The sequence below is a fragment of the Callospermophilus lateralis genome, chromosome 2, assembly GCF_048772815.1.
Source record: "Callospermophilus lateralis isolate mCalLat2 chromosome 2, mCalLat2.hap1, whole genome shotgun sequence".
In the NCBI taxonomy this organism is placed as follows: Eukaryota; Metazoa; Chordata; class Mammalia; order Rodentia; family Sciuridae; genus Callospermophilus; species Callospermophilus lateralis.
This window is the reverse complement of record NC_135306.1, coordinates 51772813-51789284: the sequence shown is the minus strand read 5'-3', so window position 1 is coordinate 51789284 and position 16472 is coordinate 51772813. Positions and strand designations below refer to the sequence as shown.

The following is a 16472-nucleotide window of genomic DNA, read 5'->3' as shown; positions in this document are numbered from 1 at the left end:
GTTTGTATTCTTGATAATTGCCATTCTGACTAGTGTGAGGTGAAGTATCAAAGTAGTTTTGATTTGCATTCTCTAATTGCTAGAGATGATGAACATTTTTTTCATATGGCTGTTGATCGATTGGATTTCTTCTTCTGGGAAGTGTCCATTCAGTTCCTTAGCCTATTTATTGATTGGTTATTTGGTTTTTTGGTGTTAAGTTTTTTGAGTTCTTTATATATTCTGGAGATTAGTGCTCTAACTCAGGAGCCAGTGGTTTTTCTCTATAATGGGGGCATGGGATGGGGAAGAATGAAGGAACTTTGGATTGTGCAGAGGGGAGTGAGGGGAAGGGAGGGGGATGTAGGGTAGTGGGAAGCATGGTGGAATGAGACGGATGTTATTACCCATATACATGTATGATTACTGGTAAAACTCTACACCATGTTCAGCCACAGGAAGGAGAAGTTGTGCTCCATTTGTGTACAACTGTCAAAATGCATTCTACTGTCATATACAACTAATTGGAATAAATTTTAAAAATTTTTCTTTGAATTGGGGATCTTTTTTAGGATGTAATATCTGATCTATAAATACTCCAAAATAAAATTGAACTTTTAAGAAAAAAAAAACAATTATACACTTTGTTTATCAAGATCTGTTTGAAAGATAGATAATGGATTTCAAGGCTATGGAAATAAGGTTTTGAAGCCCAATTACTTCATGATTAGAATTAATGATAAATTCATAAATTAAAATTAGAGTTCAGGGAGGTAAACTCATCAAGTATCCCTAGGTAAGAGTGTGAAGTTTTAGAACAAGATTAACAAAAACCTTAAGTATTTGCCCAGTTATAGTTCTAAAACCTACAATCCCTTATACTCATCTTTTGTATCTCTAGAATGCTTCAGGCCTGTGAATGTACTTTGAGTGGTCACTTATGAAAGTTAGGAAACGAGTCAACTTATAGCTTAGTAAATTATATTGAGAAAAATGCTTTTAAACTATGATTTTTATAATGAAGTTGCATGTTGCTGAAACAGAGTGCCCCTTTATACTGCCTGTGGTTTTATTCATTAGTTCAATTGATATGCTGAGTGCTGGAAATATTGAGCAGAACTCACATGACTCCTAGCCTAAAACAGTTTCTGTTTCTTGGAGGACACAAGGAGTAATCCAGAAGCACACCAGTGTGTGATTAAAAACTGTGATTAATATAAATATGTAACTCTTTTATGCTTTTCCATTGTTGTATTTTCCCCTTTTCTTTCTATTTTTTCCCATCTTTGTCTTTCCTGCCTTTCTCTTTATCTGTCTAAAATATAGAAATTGATTTCTTTCTTTAGGGTTCTATAGTTTTCATTGTGTAGATCATTTACCTCTTTCATTAAGTTGGATTCCCAAGTTGTTTTTTTTTTTTTTGAGATTATTGTAAATGGAATAGTTTTCCTCATTTCCCTTTCAGAGATTTGTCACTGATATACAGAAATGACTTTGATTTATAGGTTGACTTTATATCCTGCTACTTTGTTGAATTCATTTACTAGTTCTAGAAGTTTTCTGGTGGAGCTTTTTGGGTCTTCTAGGTATAGAATCATATTGTCAGCAAGTAGTGCTAATTTAAGTTCTTCTTTTCCTATACATATTCCTTTAATTTCTTTCATCTGTCTAATTGCTCTGGCCAGTGTTTCAAGAACTATGTTAAATAGAAGTGGTAAAAGAGAACACCTTTGTCTTGTTCCAGTTTTTAGAGGGAATGCTTTCAATTTTTCTCCATTTAGAATGATGTTGGCCTGGGGCTTATTATAGATAGCCTTTATGATGTTGAGATATGTTCCTGTTATCTTTAGTTTTTCTAGTGTTTTCAACATGAAGGAGTGATGTATTTTATCAAATGCTTTTTCTGCATCTGTTGAAATGATGATATGATTCTTATTTTTGAGTCTGTTGCTGTGATGAATTGCATTTATTGATTTCCATATGTTGAACTAACCTTCCATAAGAAATCGAAGAAGACCAAAGAAGATTGAAAGATCTATCTTGTTCTTAGATAGGCAGAATTAATATTATCAAAATGACCATACTACCTAAAGCACTATACAGATTTAATGCAATTTCGATCAAAATCCCAATGGCATTCCTCATAGAAATAGAACAAGCAATCATGAAATTCATCTGGAAAAATAAGAGACCCAGAAAGGCTAAAGCAATCCATATCAGGAAGAGTAAAGCAGGTGGCATCAGTATACCAGACCTTAAACTATACTACAGAGCAATAATAACAAAAACAGCATGGTTTGGCACCAAAACAGACTGGTAGACCAGTGGTACAGAATAGAGGACACAGAGACTAACCCACAAAATTATAATTATCTTATATTAGACAAAGGTGCCAAAAACAACAGTGAAGAAAGATAGCCTCTTTAACGAATGGTGCTGGGAAAACTGGAAATCCATATGCTACAAAATGAAATTAAACCTTTGCCTCTCACCATGCACAAAACTCAACTCAAAGTGGATCAAGGACTTAGGAATTAAACCAGAGATTCTGTGTCTAATGGAAGAAAAAGTAGGCTCTAATCTCCATCATGTGGGATTAGGCCCCAACTTCCTTAATAAGACTCCTATAGTATAAGAATTAAAATCAAGACCCAATAAATGAGATGGATTCAAGCTAAAAATCTTCTTCTCAGCAAAAGAAACAATCTGTGAGGTGAACAGAGAGACTATATCCTGGGAGCAAATGTTTACTCCTCACACATCAGAGAGCACTAATCTCTAGGGTATATGAAGAACTCAAAAAGCTAAGCACCACAAAAATCAAATAACCCAATCAAAAAATGGCCAAGGACCTGAAGAGATACTTCTCACAAGATGATATATGAATGTATGAAAAAATGTTCATCATTGCTAGCAATTAGAATAATGCAAATCAAAAGTATTCTTAAGATTTCATCTCACTCCAGTCTGAATGGCAATTATCAAGAATACAAGCAACAATAAATGTTGGCGAGGATTTGGGGGACAAGGTACACTCATGTATTTGTTGGTGAGAGTGTCAATTGGTGCAACCACTCTGGAAAGCAATATGGAGATTCCTCTGATAACATGGAATGGAACCACTTGACCCAGCTATCCCATTCTTTGGTTTATACCCAGAGGACTTAAAATCAGCATAGTGTCCAGTGATGGATCCACATCAATGTTTATAGCTTCTGAAGTCACAATAGCTAAATTATGGAACAAGCCTAGATGCCTTTGAAGAGATGAATGGATATAGAAAATGTGGTATATATACATAATGGAATTTTACTCATCCATAAAGAAAAATTACATTATGGAATTTGCAGGTAAATGGATGGAGCTGGAGAATATCATGCTAAGCAAAATAACTCCAAACAGCAAAGGCCAAATCTTTTCTCTGTGAAGCAAATGCTGATCCATAATGGGGAATGGGGAGATTGAGGAACTTTGGATTGGGTAGAGGGGAGTGAGAGGATGGAAGAGAGTGTGGGGTAGGAAGATGACGGACATTATTACCCTGTAGACATGTATGATTTTACGACTGGTGTGACTCTGCACCATGTACACCCAGAGGAATGAGAAGTTGTGCTCCATTTGTGTACAGTGTTTCAAAATGCATTCTATTGTCATGCATAATTAATTAGAAAAAATTTTTAAAAATAAAAATATAAAACTTTAAAAAATGTAGGATTATAGGCAAATTATTTTCCTAATATTTTAGTTTGTTTCACTGTGCTGGGTTTTTACCCGAGGATCTACAGAATGCTAGGCAAGTGCTCTACCACTGTCACACACACACAGTGCTCCCCGTGTTTTTCTATCTAGGAAATATAAAAACTCTTAAAAGAAAAATATCACTCCAAAATTGATTCTTAGGATTTTTTAAATGAAGTAAAACATTATACATGAATAAGGCTATTTATTTTTTTTTATTTTTATTTTTTTAATTAATTTTTATTGTTGGTTGTTCAAAACATTACATAGTTCTTGATATATCATATTTCACACTTTGATTCAAGTGGGATATGAACTCCCATTTTTACCCCGTATACAGACTGCAGAATCACATCAGTTGCACAACCATTGATTTACATATTGGAATAAGGCTATTTATTGCCATAGTGTTGTAATAGTGATGCATTAGAAATTATCTAAATGTCCATTAGATAACATAATTGCTCTGTGGTATATAAATAATGTGAGACAATACTGCATCTAACATGCATAAATAAAGTAGATTTATATGCATTAAAATGGAAATGCTTAAAAAACAAACATTGAGTTAAAAGAAGTTGAATAATAGTACATACATTATTATACATCTACAAAAAGTATAATTTTGTTTAAATCATAAAATTAGATGAAAAATTAACAAAAATATAGTTATACATATCTGTACACATACATCCACAGATAATATTAAGGCATGAACCAGAAAGAAACAAATCAGATTTAAGATATTGATTATTTCCAGAGCTTGAAGGAAGGTCGACTATTGAATGGAGTAAGACTACTTACAGGTTGATTTTTCTTTCTTTCTTTTATTCTTTCATTCATTCTAATACCAGGGATTGAACCCAGGGCCTGCTCATGTTAGGCAAGTACTCTACCACTTCATTGCATCTCCACAACCCTTTTTCTTTTGAGATAGGTTATCTATAAGTTTCTTTATCTAAAAACCACTTCAGGCTTTTTAACAGTATATTTTCAATGTATATTAGTTTCTTGCCCTGGGTTCTTTTTAAAAAAACAAAACAAACAAACAAAAACCCCTTTATTTTATTTATTTATTTTAATGTGATGCTAATGATTGAACCCAGCATCTCGCACATGCTATGTAAGCACTCTATCATTGAGCCACAAGCCCAGCCCCTGCCCTGGGTTCTTAAAAAAAGAATAGCATCATACCTCATCAAATATAGCCTTAAGTTTGCAGTCCTCCTGCTTCAGCCCAGTGAGCATCTGGTATTATAGACATGGGCCACCATTCCTGGTTCATTTTGTTTTTTCGCAAAATTAAAGTAATTACTTAAATACAACATAATGTTGTTGTTTTTAAGTCTAGTTGGTTGTTACAATGAAGTTTGTTATATTATTCTTCATAGTTTTTAAGTTTGTAATATGCTTTCTATATGATTAATAATATACTCAAAGATATAATAGTTTCACTTCTAGTAACAAACAGTGAGGAAAATCTTGTATATCAACATATAAGTATGTTCACTATGACCAAATGAAAAATGGAAATAACTAAATATTACATGTTTTATATATAGCTAGAAATCCTAAGAAATTTGACTTAAAAATCCTATTTAATAAAATATTTTTACTTCAAACAAAAAACAAAAATAAATTCTATACTGATTATATGTCTAGCTATAATGGGCCAAGTAATAAAGCATGGAACAGTTTTGTGACCCTGTAGTACACAAAGATTTTTTTAAACAACACAAAATGCAGTAAACATAAACTAAAAATTGATAAATTGGGGAGTACTAAAACCAAGAGCCTTGTTCCTTGAAACATACAATTGAATTAAAGGCAACTTTGAAAGGCAACATGAATTAAAAGGCAACTTTCAGAGTGAGAAAAGGTGTTTACATTATTTATGTCCAGCAAAGGATTAGTATTCAGAATATATTAAGAATAAATTTTAAAAAGGATAGTTGATTCTATAGAAAAATAAGCAAATCGCTTTTAGAAGCTTATATCATTGTAGATCTTTTTTCTTTTCTAATATAAGTATTTAACATTTTATGTTTCCATCTAAGTATTGGGTTAGCTGCACCTAACAATTTTTGAAATGTTGTTTTCATTTTTTATAAGTTCAGAGTATTTTCTAACTCCTTTTTAGTCATCTTCATGAGATATATTTAAAAGTGTTAATCAAAAAATTATTCCATGATAACATATTAAAATATGGTACAGAAGAATTCATTCAGGACTCTCACCATAGAATACATAGAATTTTACTGTAGTGGAGAGAGATTAATTGGGATTGACTCTGAACATTGCATGAACAAGTGAGAATTTACAGCCAGAGCAGGGTAAGAGTCAATGGATGGAAAATTACTAAGGAAGCATCAGGGGACTCTGGCTAAATCGTCTTAACTGGAATCTTCATAAAGATAGACCAGGGATTCAGACATCATCTGGGGAATAGTGGAGGATGAGGTACACAGTCAGATATTGATGGTGATCAGATATTATGAGTAGAGACCTTGTTAGACTTAGTGGGGTTGTTTGCTAAAACTTGATTTTATAAGGAAATGTACAGTTGGGTCTAAGAAGCAACAGGAACTTGACTATGTTTGCTCAAGCAGTCAATCTTTCTGAGAAGTAAGTTCTTTAATTTCTAATATTAGGGGATTTTCTAGGCATCCTTCTGATATTGGTTTTTAATTTAATTATATTGAGGTTGTAGAAGATGCTTTGCACTATTTAGATGACTTTGGTTCATTTATAATTGATGTGTGATTTAGTATATTTGTCTTAACTTGGTGAATGTTCCACAGCACTTGAAAAGAAATCTTATCTTGCTATTCTTTGAGTGAAGTGTTTTAAAAGTTAATAAGTTCAAGGTTTTTGATAGTGTTTCTCAAATATTCTGTATCTTTATTGGGTTGAGATAAATTTTATTTGCTTTTCCCTTGAAGGAGCCATCTTACTTCGGTATTGTCCATAGTGTTAGCTAAACAAATGAGGAACTTGCTCCAAATCATCCTGTGTTGAATGTATATGTGTACTTATATATGTGTTCCTCCTATCAATTGGTAATCTCAAATGGCATTTGCAGGTAAATGGATAGACCTGGAGAACATCATGCTAAATGAAATAAATCAGACTCAGAAGTCAGGGGTTGAATGTTTTGCCTCATATGGGAAAGCTAGAGAGAGAGGAAAACAAAAAGGAATAAAAAGGGGATATTATGAAAACAGAGGGAAGACAGACCAATGGTAGAGGAAGAGGATCAAGAAGGAGGGACCAGTGGAGGGCCTGTAGAAGTCCTTGGGGATGAAATATACCAAATTATGCTATGTCCATATATGGTTATGCCACAATGAATCCAAATTATCTATATAATTAAAACAAACTAATTAAAATAATAACAATAGAAGGAAGATCATCAGAATAGAGCAAGCAGAGTAGGAGTAGGGAGAAAGGGAAGGGAAGGGAAGGTACTAGGGATGACATTGATCAAATTATATTATGTGCATATGTAAATATGGCATAATGAGTCCCACCATTAAGTATAATTATGTCACAATAAAATTTTTTAAAAACAAAAAAAATCTATGATCATAGGATCTAAATTTTTTAAAACTCCTTATGTATATGTATTTATGTCTGTATGAACAAAAATGTGTAAGTTAACACATCAAAGTATAAGATTCGGGCTGGGGATATGGCTCAAGTGGTGGCGCGCTTGCCTGGCATGCGTGCGGCCCAGGTTCGATTCTCAGCACCACGTACAAACAAGGATGTTGTGTCTGCCGATAACTAAAAAATAAATGTCAAAAAAATTCTCTCTCTCTCTCTCTCCTCTCTCACTCTCTCTTTAAAAAAAAAAGTATAAGATTCAATATTTTTTGTAATTTGACTGTTTTATTTTTCTCTAACTTTATTTTTTAATTTATTTTTATTTATATATGACAGCAGAATGCATTATAATTCTTATTACATATATAGAGCACAATTTTTCATATCTCTGGTTGTATACATAGTATATTCACACCCATTTGTGTCTTCATACATTTACTTTGTGTAATAATGATCATCATATTCTACCATCATTAATTACCCTATGCCTCCTCCCTTCCTCTCCCACCCCTCTGCCCTGTCTGCAGTTCCTCTATTCTTCCCATGCTTCCTCTCCCTATCCTATTGTGAATCAGCCTCTTTATATCAAAGAAAACATTTGATATATGTTTTTTTTTGGGATTCACTTAGCATTGTCTTCTCTAACTCCATCCACTTTCCTGCAAATGCCATGATTTTATTCTGTTTTATTCCTGAATAATATTTCATTGTGTATATGTGCCACATTTTATTTTTATCTATTTATCTACTAGAGGGAGCATCTAGGTTGGTTTCACAGTTTAGCTATTGTGAATTTTGCTGCTATAAACATTGATGTGGCTGTGTCCCTGTAGTATGTTGTTTTTAAGTCCTTTGGATATAGACCGAGGAGAGGGACAGCTGGGTCAAATGGTGGTTCCATTCCCAGTTTTCCAGGAAATCTCCATACTACTTTCCATATTGGCTACACGAATTTGCAGTCCCACCAGCCGTGTATGTGTGAACCTTTTTCCCCACATCCTTGCTAACACTTATCATTGTTTATATACATAATAGCTGCCATTCTGACTGGAGTGAGTTGAAATCTTAGAGTAGTTTTGATTTGTATTTCTCTAATTGCTAGTGATGATGAACTTTTTTATGTGTTTTTTGATTGATTGTACATCATCTTCTGAGAAGTGTAATACTTTTTAGTACTAGTTTACCTAGATATCTTTGTATTAGAAAGTGGTTAAGCAGCTCAGTACATGATTTTTAAAAATTAGTCTCTACTTTAGGTATTTACCTTGTTTATTATGATAAAGTTACCAGAAATCACTTAACTAAAGCATTTTACTTTCTAGATTCTCATTAAAAATCAATTATAATTTTGAGGATGTTAATATGATTAATATATTTTTTGCTTTTGTTTTACCATTTTCCATTTTATGTATTTTCAAATATATTTATTTGCTACAAATATTTGTTTGCATTCCTTAACATATATATTTATGTAATTATTCATTGCTTTAATTTTCATAGAATGAATCTTCAGGAAGAATTGGATGAACTTAAAGTGCATATATCTATTGATAAGGCAACAATACAAGAATTGAATAGATGTATGGCAGAGAAAAGAGAAGGTACAATTTTTTCTCTGAAAATATTTAACAGAGCATTGTTAAATTTCATAGTTCTTCATGTTTTAGTTTGTTTCTTCTAAAAAATCTACCCCTTTCTTTCTTTTTTACCACTTATGGATAACTCATTAACATTTTTCCTCTTATGAGAAAATCAGAGAGTGAATACTTAAAAATCCCACTGTGGTATGATTTTTAATTTATGAAAACCTTGTAGGAGAGATTTGATAAGGAGAAAAAGTACTCATTTTTACTGTTTATTGTTAAGATTTTCTTAGTTATGTTTATTTACTGTTCTGTAAAAGATGTGGGGTTAATATTTTCTAAATATTTTCACTTGACATTACATTTTTAAAAGATCATTTAGATAGCATCTATTTTATTGTAATCAAAATCTAGATCTAGAACGAAACTTGAAAAACTTAACGAAACTTGGAAAACTTAAAATGTGCAATATCTCTCACCAACAACCTAAAATTATTCTATAATATGAAATATGGTCATTGCTCTGAATGTAAGATTATTCTTCATCAAGATAGAAACATTAACTGCCTATGGTGGCACAGGCCTGCAATCCCATTGACTGGGGAGGCTGAGGTGGTAGGACTGAATATTCTAAGCCATGTAAGCAAGTTAGCAAGAAGCTCAGCAATTTTGCAAGATCCTGTATCAATATTTTAAAAATTCATAAATAAAAATAACTGGGATTATATCTCAGTGATAAAGTACCCTATGGTTTAATTCTCAGTACCAAAGCAAATAAGTAAGTAAGTAAATAAATAACAATATTTACCATACAAAGTCAGTAACTCATTAGAAAAAGTAAATAAGATTGATATGACAGGATTTATTATTATTTAATTTTCTGCAGTCTCATTATTTCCATTGTACTTTTGGTTGTTGACAGTTTATACTTAATAATCACTTTTCCTTTATCCTTCTTCTTGCTTTTGTCTCAATTCCTATTTTTCCACTTGCCCTTACTTAGGTCACTACTGACTTTTGAAAACCAGTATCTGAACCCTTCTGTTTTATATCTTTAATTTTCATTACATTTCAAGCTTACTTAATTTTTGTCTTCTGAAACATGCATTTTTCCTGCTCTTGTCTATATCTTCTCTCTCTTTCACTGGGCTTTTTTCCATTTACTCTTGAAATACTGGTGTCTCCGAGGTATTATCTTTGGTTTACTTTTTGAAAAATAAAGACATTGGTTTTTTCTTTTTAATATTTTTTAGTTGTTGGTGGACCTTTATTTTATTCATTTATTTATAGGTAGTACTGAGAATTGAACTCAGTGCCTCACACATGTGATGTACCCAGTCTACCATTGAGCTACAACCCCCAGCCCCCAACATTGTTTTTGAAAAAATATGCAGATATAAATATTTAAGCATAAGAAAGGTTATAAAGAATAAAGCAAAGAAGAAACTCCTAGTTCTTAAACAATTATAAACAAAATTTTTAATATTATCAACCATCCCTTAATGGTTATATAGAAATAGCTTACATAATAAATTAATTATTTAAAAAGAATTCCATAATTTATGTACTTTTTAAAAAAGGCTTAAAATTTTTTTAATATTTATTTTTTAGTTGTAATTGAACACAAAACCTTTATTTTATTTATTTTTAATGTGGTGCCGAGGATCAAACCCAGGGCCTCTCATATGCTAGGTGAGTGCTCTACCCCTGAGCCCACAACCCCAGCCCCCAAAAAGGCTTAAATTTATTATATTTATTTGGAATGAAATAGAAAGAAGTTGAGGTGAAGTCAAATGAGAGTTGCCACAGTGGCACAAGGCTATAATCCTAGCTACTTGGAAGACTGAGGTGGGAGAATTACAAGTTGATGGCCAGCATGAATAACTTAATGAGACCCTACCTCAAAATTTTAAAGAAATTTTAAAAAGGGCTGAAGATGTAGCTTAATGGTAGAGCACTTGTCTAGCATATGTGTAGTGCTAGATTCAATTCCCAAGACTACTCACTTAAAAAGAGGTAAATGAACTATTAAACTTTTTTTTTTTTTTAGAATTTTAATATTTATTTTTTAGTTTTCGGCGGACACAACATCTCTGTTTGTATGTGGTGCTGAGGATCGAACCCGGCCGCACACATGCCAGGCGAGCGCGCTACCGCTTGAGCCACATCCCCAGCCCTGAACTATTAAACTTTGGATAAATATTTCATTGATTCAAGAGATAGTATAACTCCATCTATGTTGAGCAAGAAGTTACAAAAATATAGAAGATACAACTACCATATATTTTTTTAAAGTATTTCAGTTTTAGGAGTATTGTAAACACGGTGTCGTTAACAGAGACCAAATATGTTTATTTCATTCCACAGGGTCAGAATTTATTTAATAGCAATAAATTCACACACTACACACTACACATATTTAGAGATGGCAGTTGACTGAATACTTGTGGGTTACCTGATAGTCATAAAACAGACAATTACAGGTTCTTTAATTCCAATCTTAATTTCCAATGTCTGCAACACTCAAATCACAGATTATACTTTGGACAAATATACACACATATACTCACACATTCAAAAATATATGCACACACACATATACATAAACATATACATACATATATGTATAGAAAGACTAAGAAAGGGTTAAGGCAGCCACAGGGCTTTAGGAGGCTGAACTGAGAGCAAAAGCAGAAAGCAGATATGAATGCTGTTAATGTAGGTGGTTGATAAAATTAAGAACCAGCCAAAGAACTTGTTCAGGGTGCAGAGCTGTCAAAGTTCAGGAACTTATTCTAAGTTCCAATGTCCACATGGATGACAGCTTCAGAGTATCACCTTGAGGTGTCACTTTGAAGTGGACTACAAGTGGTCATCAAGGGCAGGAGAAGCTGTACTCTGCTAAAGCCCAAGGACAAAGATTCCAAGGTTCATCATTGTGGAAATTTTCCTAGGAAAGGCTCTTGAAAATACCAGGTAACAAGGTCAGTGTGCTGCTGTGTCCAGTCTCAGGGTACTTCTCCTTTTATGGGCCTTGAATGAAAGGGTTGCTTTATTTGGTGTTCTGGTTTGATTAGCTCATAGACCTGATTTTTCCACTATGATTTTGATACATTCATGCAGGGCTTGTGAGTAATTCAGTAAATTCACAAGTAGTCATCTTTATTAACACAATTAATTAATTTATCAATTTGTGCCTTATGGTTTTGCTAGGCAGATGGTAGTTGTTTACTTGTATAAACAAGGTGTAGAATCATTCTACCTCAGCACTTAAACTCAAAATGAACTAGCTGATGACAAACTATTGCTGTATGAAATGGAGTGACTCAGATTTAGGCACAGCCTGAAAACTGCTATTTTGTACATCATGGAATAACTCAGAACAGGGCACACCTGCTCTCTACATGGGACATTAAAATTAAAATATTGCTATGCAAGATAAACGCCAGTATTTTTACAAAAACATTTCTCACAGGGTCTCCCTTAATTGCTTACTCCCTCACCATTGCTGAGGTTCGCTTTGAACTCACGATCCTCTTGTCTCTGCTTCCTGAGCCACTAGGATTATAGGCATGTGCCTCCACACCTAGCTTAATGAATTATTTACACACACACACACACACACACACACACACACGCACATATATGTATATGTATTTTTTTCTTGGTTAACCAGATATAATTAAATATATTCTTTCCTTCAAGAAGGAATCACAACTGCTGTATTTCTTAGAGCCTATGTTTTTGAGAACATATTACAACTATCTTTATTTTTAAGGGATAAATTTGGTAAATTTTATTGGACAATATCTTTTCCCTCCAGAACTTTCTCGATGTCATTTATTTTTTAAAAGAGAACATTGTTATGGACATGTGTTAAGGAGGTACTGAGGTTGTATCATAAATATTGTCACCTTTATTATTTCTTTATTTATTTTGGTACTGGGTACTGAATCCAGGGGTACTTTATTACTGAACCATATTGCTGGTCCTTCTTACTTACTTATTCTTAAAATTTTGAGACAGGGTCTTGCTAAATTGCTATGGGTCTTTGCTAATTTGCAAGGTGACTTACTTTAGCCAAAGTTGTGTGGGTGGAAGTTACATTATGTCAGTACCAAAACCAAGCCTAAAAGGCTCTGTATGTATATATATATACACTTGCACCTTTGTGGTCAAGAATCAGAAATGTGGAGAAATGAACTTAACTTTAACAGACTAGACTGAAACGGAGCTGGACTAGGTGACACGCAATAGGGATAACTGTTTCAACCAACTCACATACCCATATGCAATAAATAGATGCTTATTTTATGAATGAGTTTTCCCATTTGCTTATTTCTGGTATTGTTTAATTGAAATACAGGCCCTCAGTCTTTCAGTAATGAACACCATAAGTGATGTTTATGAATATTCTTGGAGTTGTAAGAAAGATGGAGGAGTCTGTCTAGCTTCTGGCTAACTTGGATATGCACTTTTTCAGGCCTGACCATAGGTAATTACATAGACTTTAAATGGTGTGCCTTATAGGGGAAAGCTGCCCTCCTACAACCAGAGTTGGCACATAGCCACTGTTTTGCAGTATCCAAAGGGAGTTACTTGGTCACTGAGCAAGTGCGCAAGACTTCCTGGCCAACATACTCTTATAAACATCTGTGTCCCTAGCCTATGTCCTTTCTCCATTTGGAAGCTGCTTTACTGGTTGCCCTTTGGCTGAGGGTTCCTCTGCACAGATCTACTTAGGAAGTAGAGAACTTGCAATAAACTTGAAAACATTTTTCCTATTTTAAAGACCCAGTGTGGAGGCTGGGGTTGTGGCTCAGTGGTAAAGCACTCCTCTAGCACATGTGGGGCGCTGGGTCTGATCCTCAGCACCACATAAAAAAAAATAAATAAAATAAAGGCATTGTGACCAACTACAACTAAAAAATATATATTAAAAAAAAATCTGATTCTGTGCTTTTCCTCTCCGGGCTCTTGTCTTAGGCTTAAGGTACACAAAACTAGTGGAAGGAAACTTTTGTTTGGAGCTCACTTGATATTAAGACAACTCCCATGTCAGTGCTGATGAGAGAAAAATAGAATATGAAAGTAGGCACTTTCCCCTTTTCAGCCTCTTCCTTATAATATCTCAGTAAATAATTAAAGGAAAATATATAACTTTGATTTTGGCTTGTTGTCTTAGCTACTCAAACATTTAGCAGCTCAGATCTCTACTACATAGCTAAATTCTTGGCAGAGATGGTGGGATTACAGTAACGATTTATTACTCAATGAACTGTAATTTTCAGTGAAGATATTTAGTGTGATGGGGGCATAAAGCATTCAGATGGGAGATATAGAGGAGTTAGAACTGATTTCCAGAGGACATGCTCAAAGGATATGTTTAACTTGTAAAAATAGCCAGAGGCAAATAGGTAGCAGGAGTAAAATGTATCTACTACAAGAAGTTTCTATTCACCTAGGCTTGGGATTTATCCAGGGAAAACTTGTTCAATAAAAGTAGACCTGGGGGACCAAGTTTACCTTCCCATAGAATAATTAAAAACTAAACAATATATGCAAAAAATGTGTTTTATACATTGGGTATATACCTATGTCATCTCCGAGAAGGGGGACACAAAATTATAATTACCTCAGTTTGCTGCCTAGAGAATTTATAAGCCACAGCACAGAAATGAAGAACCTAAGTGAAGTCTGGAAATCTTCCTAAATTAAAGAGAAAGATCCTGGGTTCCAGTGTGATCAAGAAAGCTGGAGAGGATGCTATTTTGGAGAATCTGCTCTTAGACATTGCTTTGAAGATATGTAGAAGGTCCCGCTCAAGTTGTTAACTACGTACTAAATTAGCACATGGATGTAGGGAAACTACCCAAGTTTAAGGAAAAACATCATTCAAAAGGATTAGAGGAAACAATCTCCAGACTCGAAGGTCCAATGGAGTTCATTCTCCTGCCAGCATAGAAAGGAAAAAAAAAATTTAAAAAGACAACATACAATGACAGAATTCTTATTAGAAACAATTGAACCCAGAAGGTAGGAAAGTACATTTTAAGTACTAAAAGAAGAAATAAACCTGTCCATGTAGAATTCTATACTTAGCAAAGATATCTTTCAAAAATGAAGACAGAATAGAGATTCTCTTTTCCAGGTGTCAAACCAAATCACATGGCCAAGCTTAACTACAGTGGAGCAGGGATCTATATTTCAGATCCAGAGAAGTTAATAAAGCATTTGCTGAATAATAATATACCATCCTGTGATTCAAAAGTATAAACCAATGACAGAAAATACACATGTTGCAAATACATGGGTTTCTAGATGGTCTGGTTCAATCCAGAATGGAGTAAATAAATTATAAATTTTAGACTTTCCCTAATAAATATTACTTAAATGGAAACACTAGAAATTTCATAATAGATGGGCAGAGGAAAATTGGAGTTTGTAATTTCTAGTAAGTATCTCAACTTTCCTTAATATTTAGATTGTGGGTGAATACATACCCAAAAGAATCTGACTGAAAAAAATCAGACCTTGGGAAATGGGTACCTTATTTTGACATAGAGATGAGTCAAGGGAACATTTTTAAGTACCTTCATGCTTTTTTCAAAAAAAGCCAAAATGTGTTAATCATCTAATAGTCCTGGGAAGTTGTGCTTAATATTCTCTTTCTTTCATGTCACTTCCATCTAGAAAGATTTGGACCACAGTATCCCTTCTAATCAGAAGCCTTTCTCTGCTCTTTTTCTTAGTGCCCTCAATATATTCTGTGTACATTGTGCATATAAAATATATACTTTACATATATAAATATATATATAAATATTAATTTTAATTGCATTAATATAATTTTACATAATCTATATATAAGTTTTTGGATTGCTAATATTACACTTGAGATCAAGCTTCCTTCTACTTGTTGCATTAAGAATATAAATAAAGTAGGTTCACCAGATTGGGCTGGGGGAATTGAGGGAAAGGAAGATGGATAGGAATGGGAAAGACAATAGAATGAATGAGACATAACTTTCCTATGTTTATATATGAATACACAATCAGTGTAACTATATATCATGTGAATGGGAAATTATATTCCATGTATGGGTGATATGAAAACACACATTCTACTGTCATGTATATAACTAAACAGAACAAATTTTTTAAAAAGAAATATAGATAAAATAACAAATGAAACAAACTATGAGAGTAGTAAATTTAAGATGAAGAAATTTTTTTAAAGAAATAAGAGAATTAATATCAGAAATATAGGGAAATGCTAAAATCAGCTGCAACAAAAGTAAATTAGCACAAATAATTTGTTGTATTAAATTATAAACACCAATTCGAATATTAAACTTCCCAAAGCTAATTCATTTAAATGTAAAAATAAGGATTAAAATGTAGTCAAACACTTGAAAGTAGAAAAAAATAGTTTAAAATATTAAAATTATTTTCAAATTATGTACTTAAGAAATAGCATAAAATTAAGAGGAGGGTATTACAAGGTAAAGGAACTGAATATAGCATACTCAAATATTTATAACCCAACCTTGTGAATTAATGAGA

General features: G+C 33.2%; 1 protein-coding gene across 4 annotated transcripts in view; it reads left to right on the top strand.

Moving 5' to 3' along the window:
• The window catches only part of Cntln (centlein), a 327261-nt gene that overhangs the window by 199615 nt on the left and 111174 nt on the right, over positions 1-16472 (top strand). For all 4 annotated transcript variants that reach the window (XM_076843415.2, XM_076843416.2, XM_076843414.2 and 1 more), the window contains exon 13: positions 8824-8924. In XM_076843415.2, the coding sequence (XP_076699530.1) occupies positions 8824-8924 (101 nt within the window). The remainder of the gene's footprint in view (positions 1-8823; positions 8925-16472) is intronic.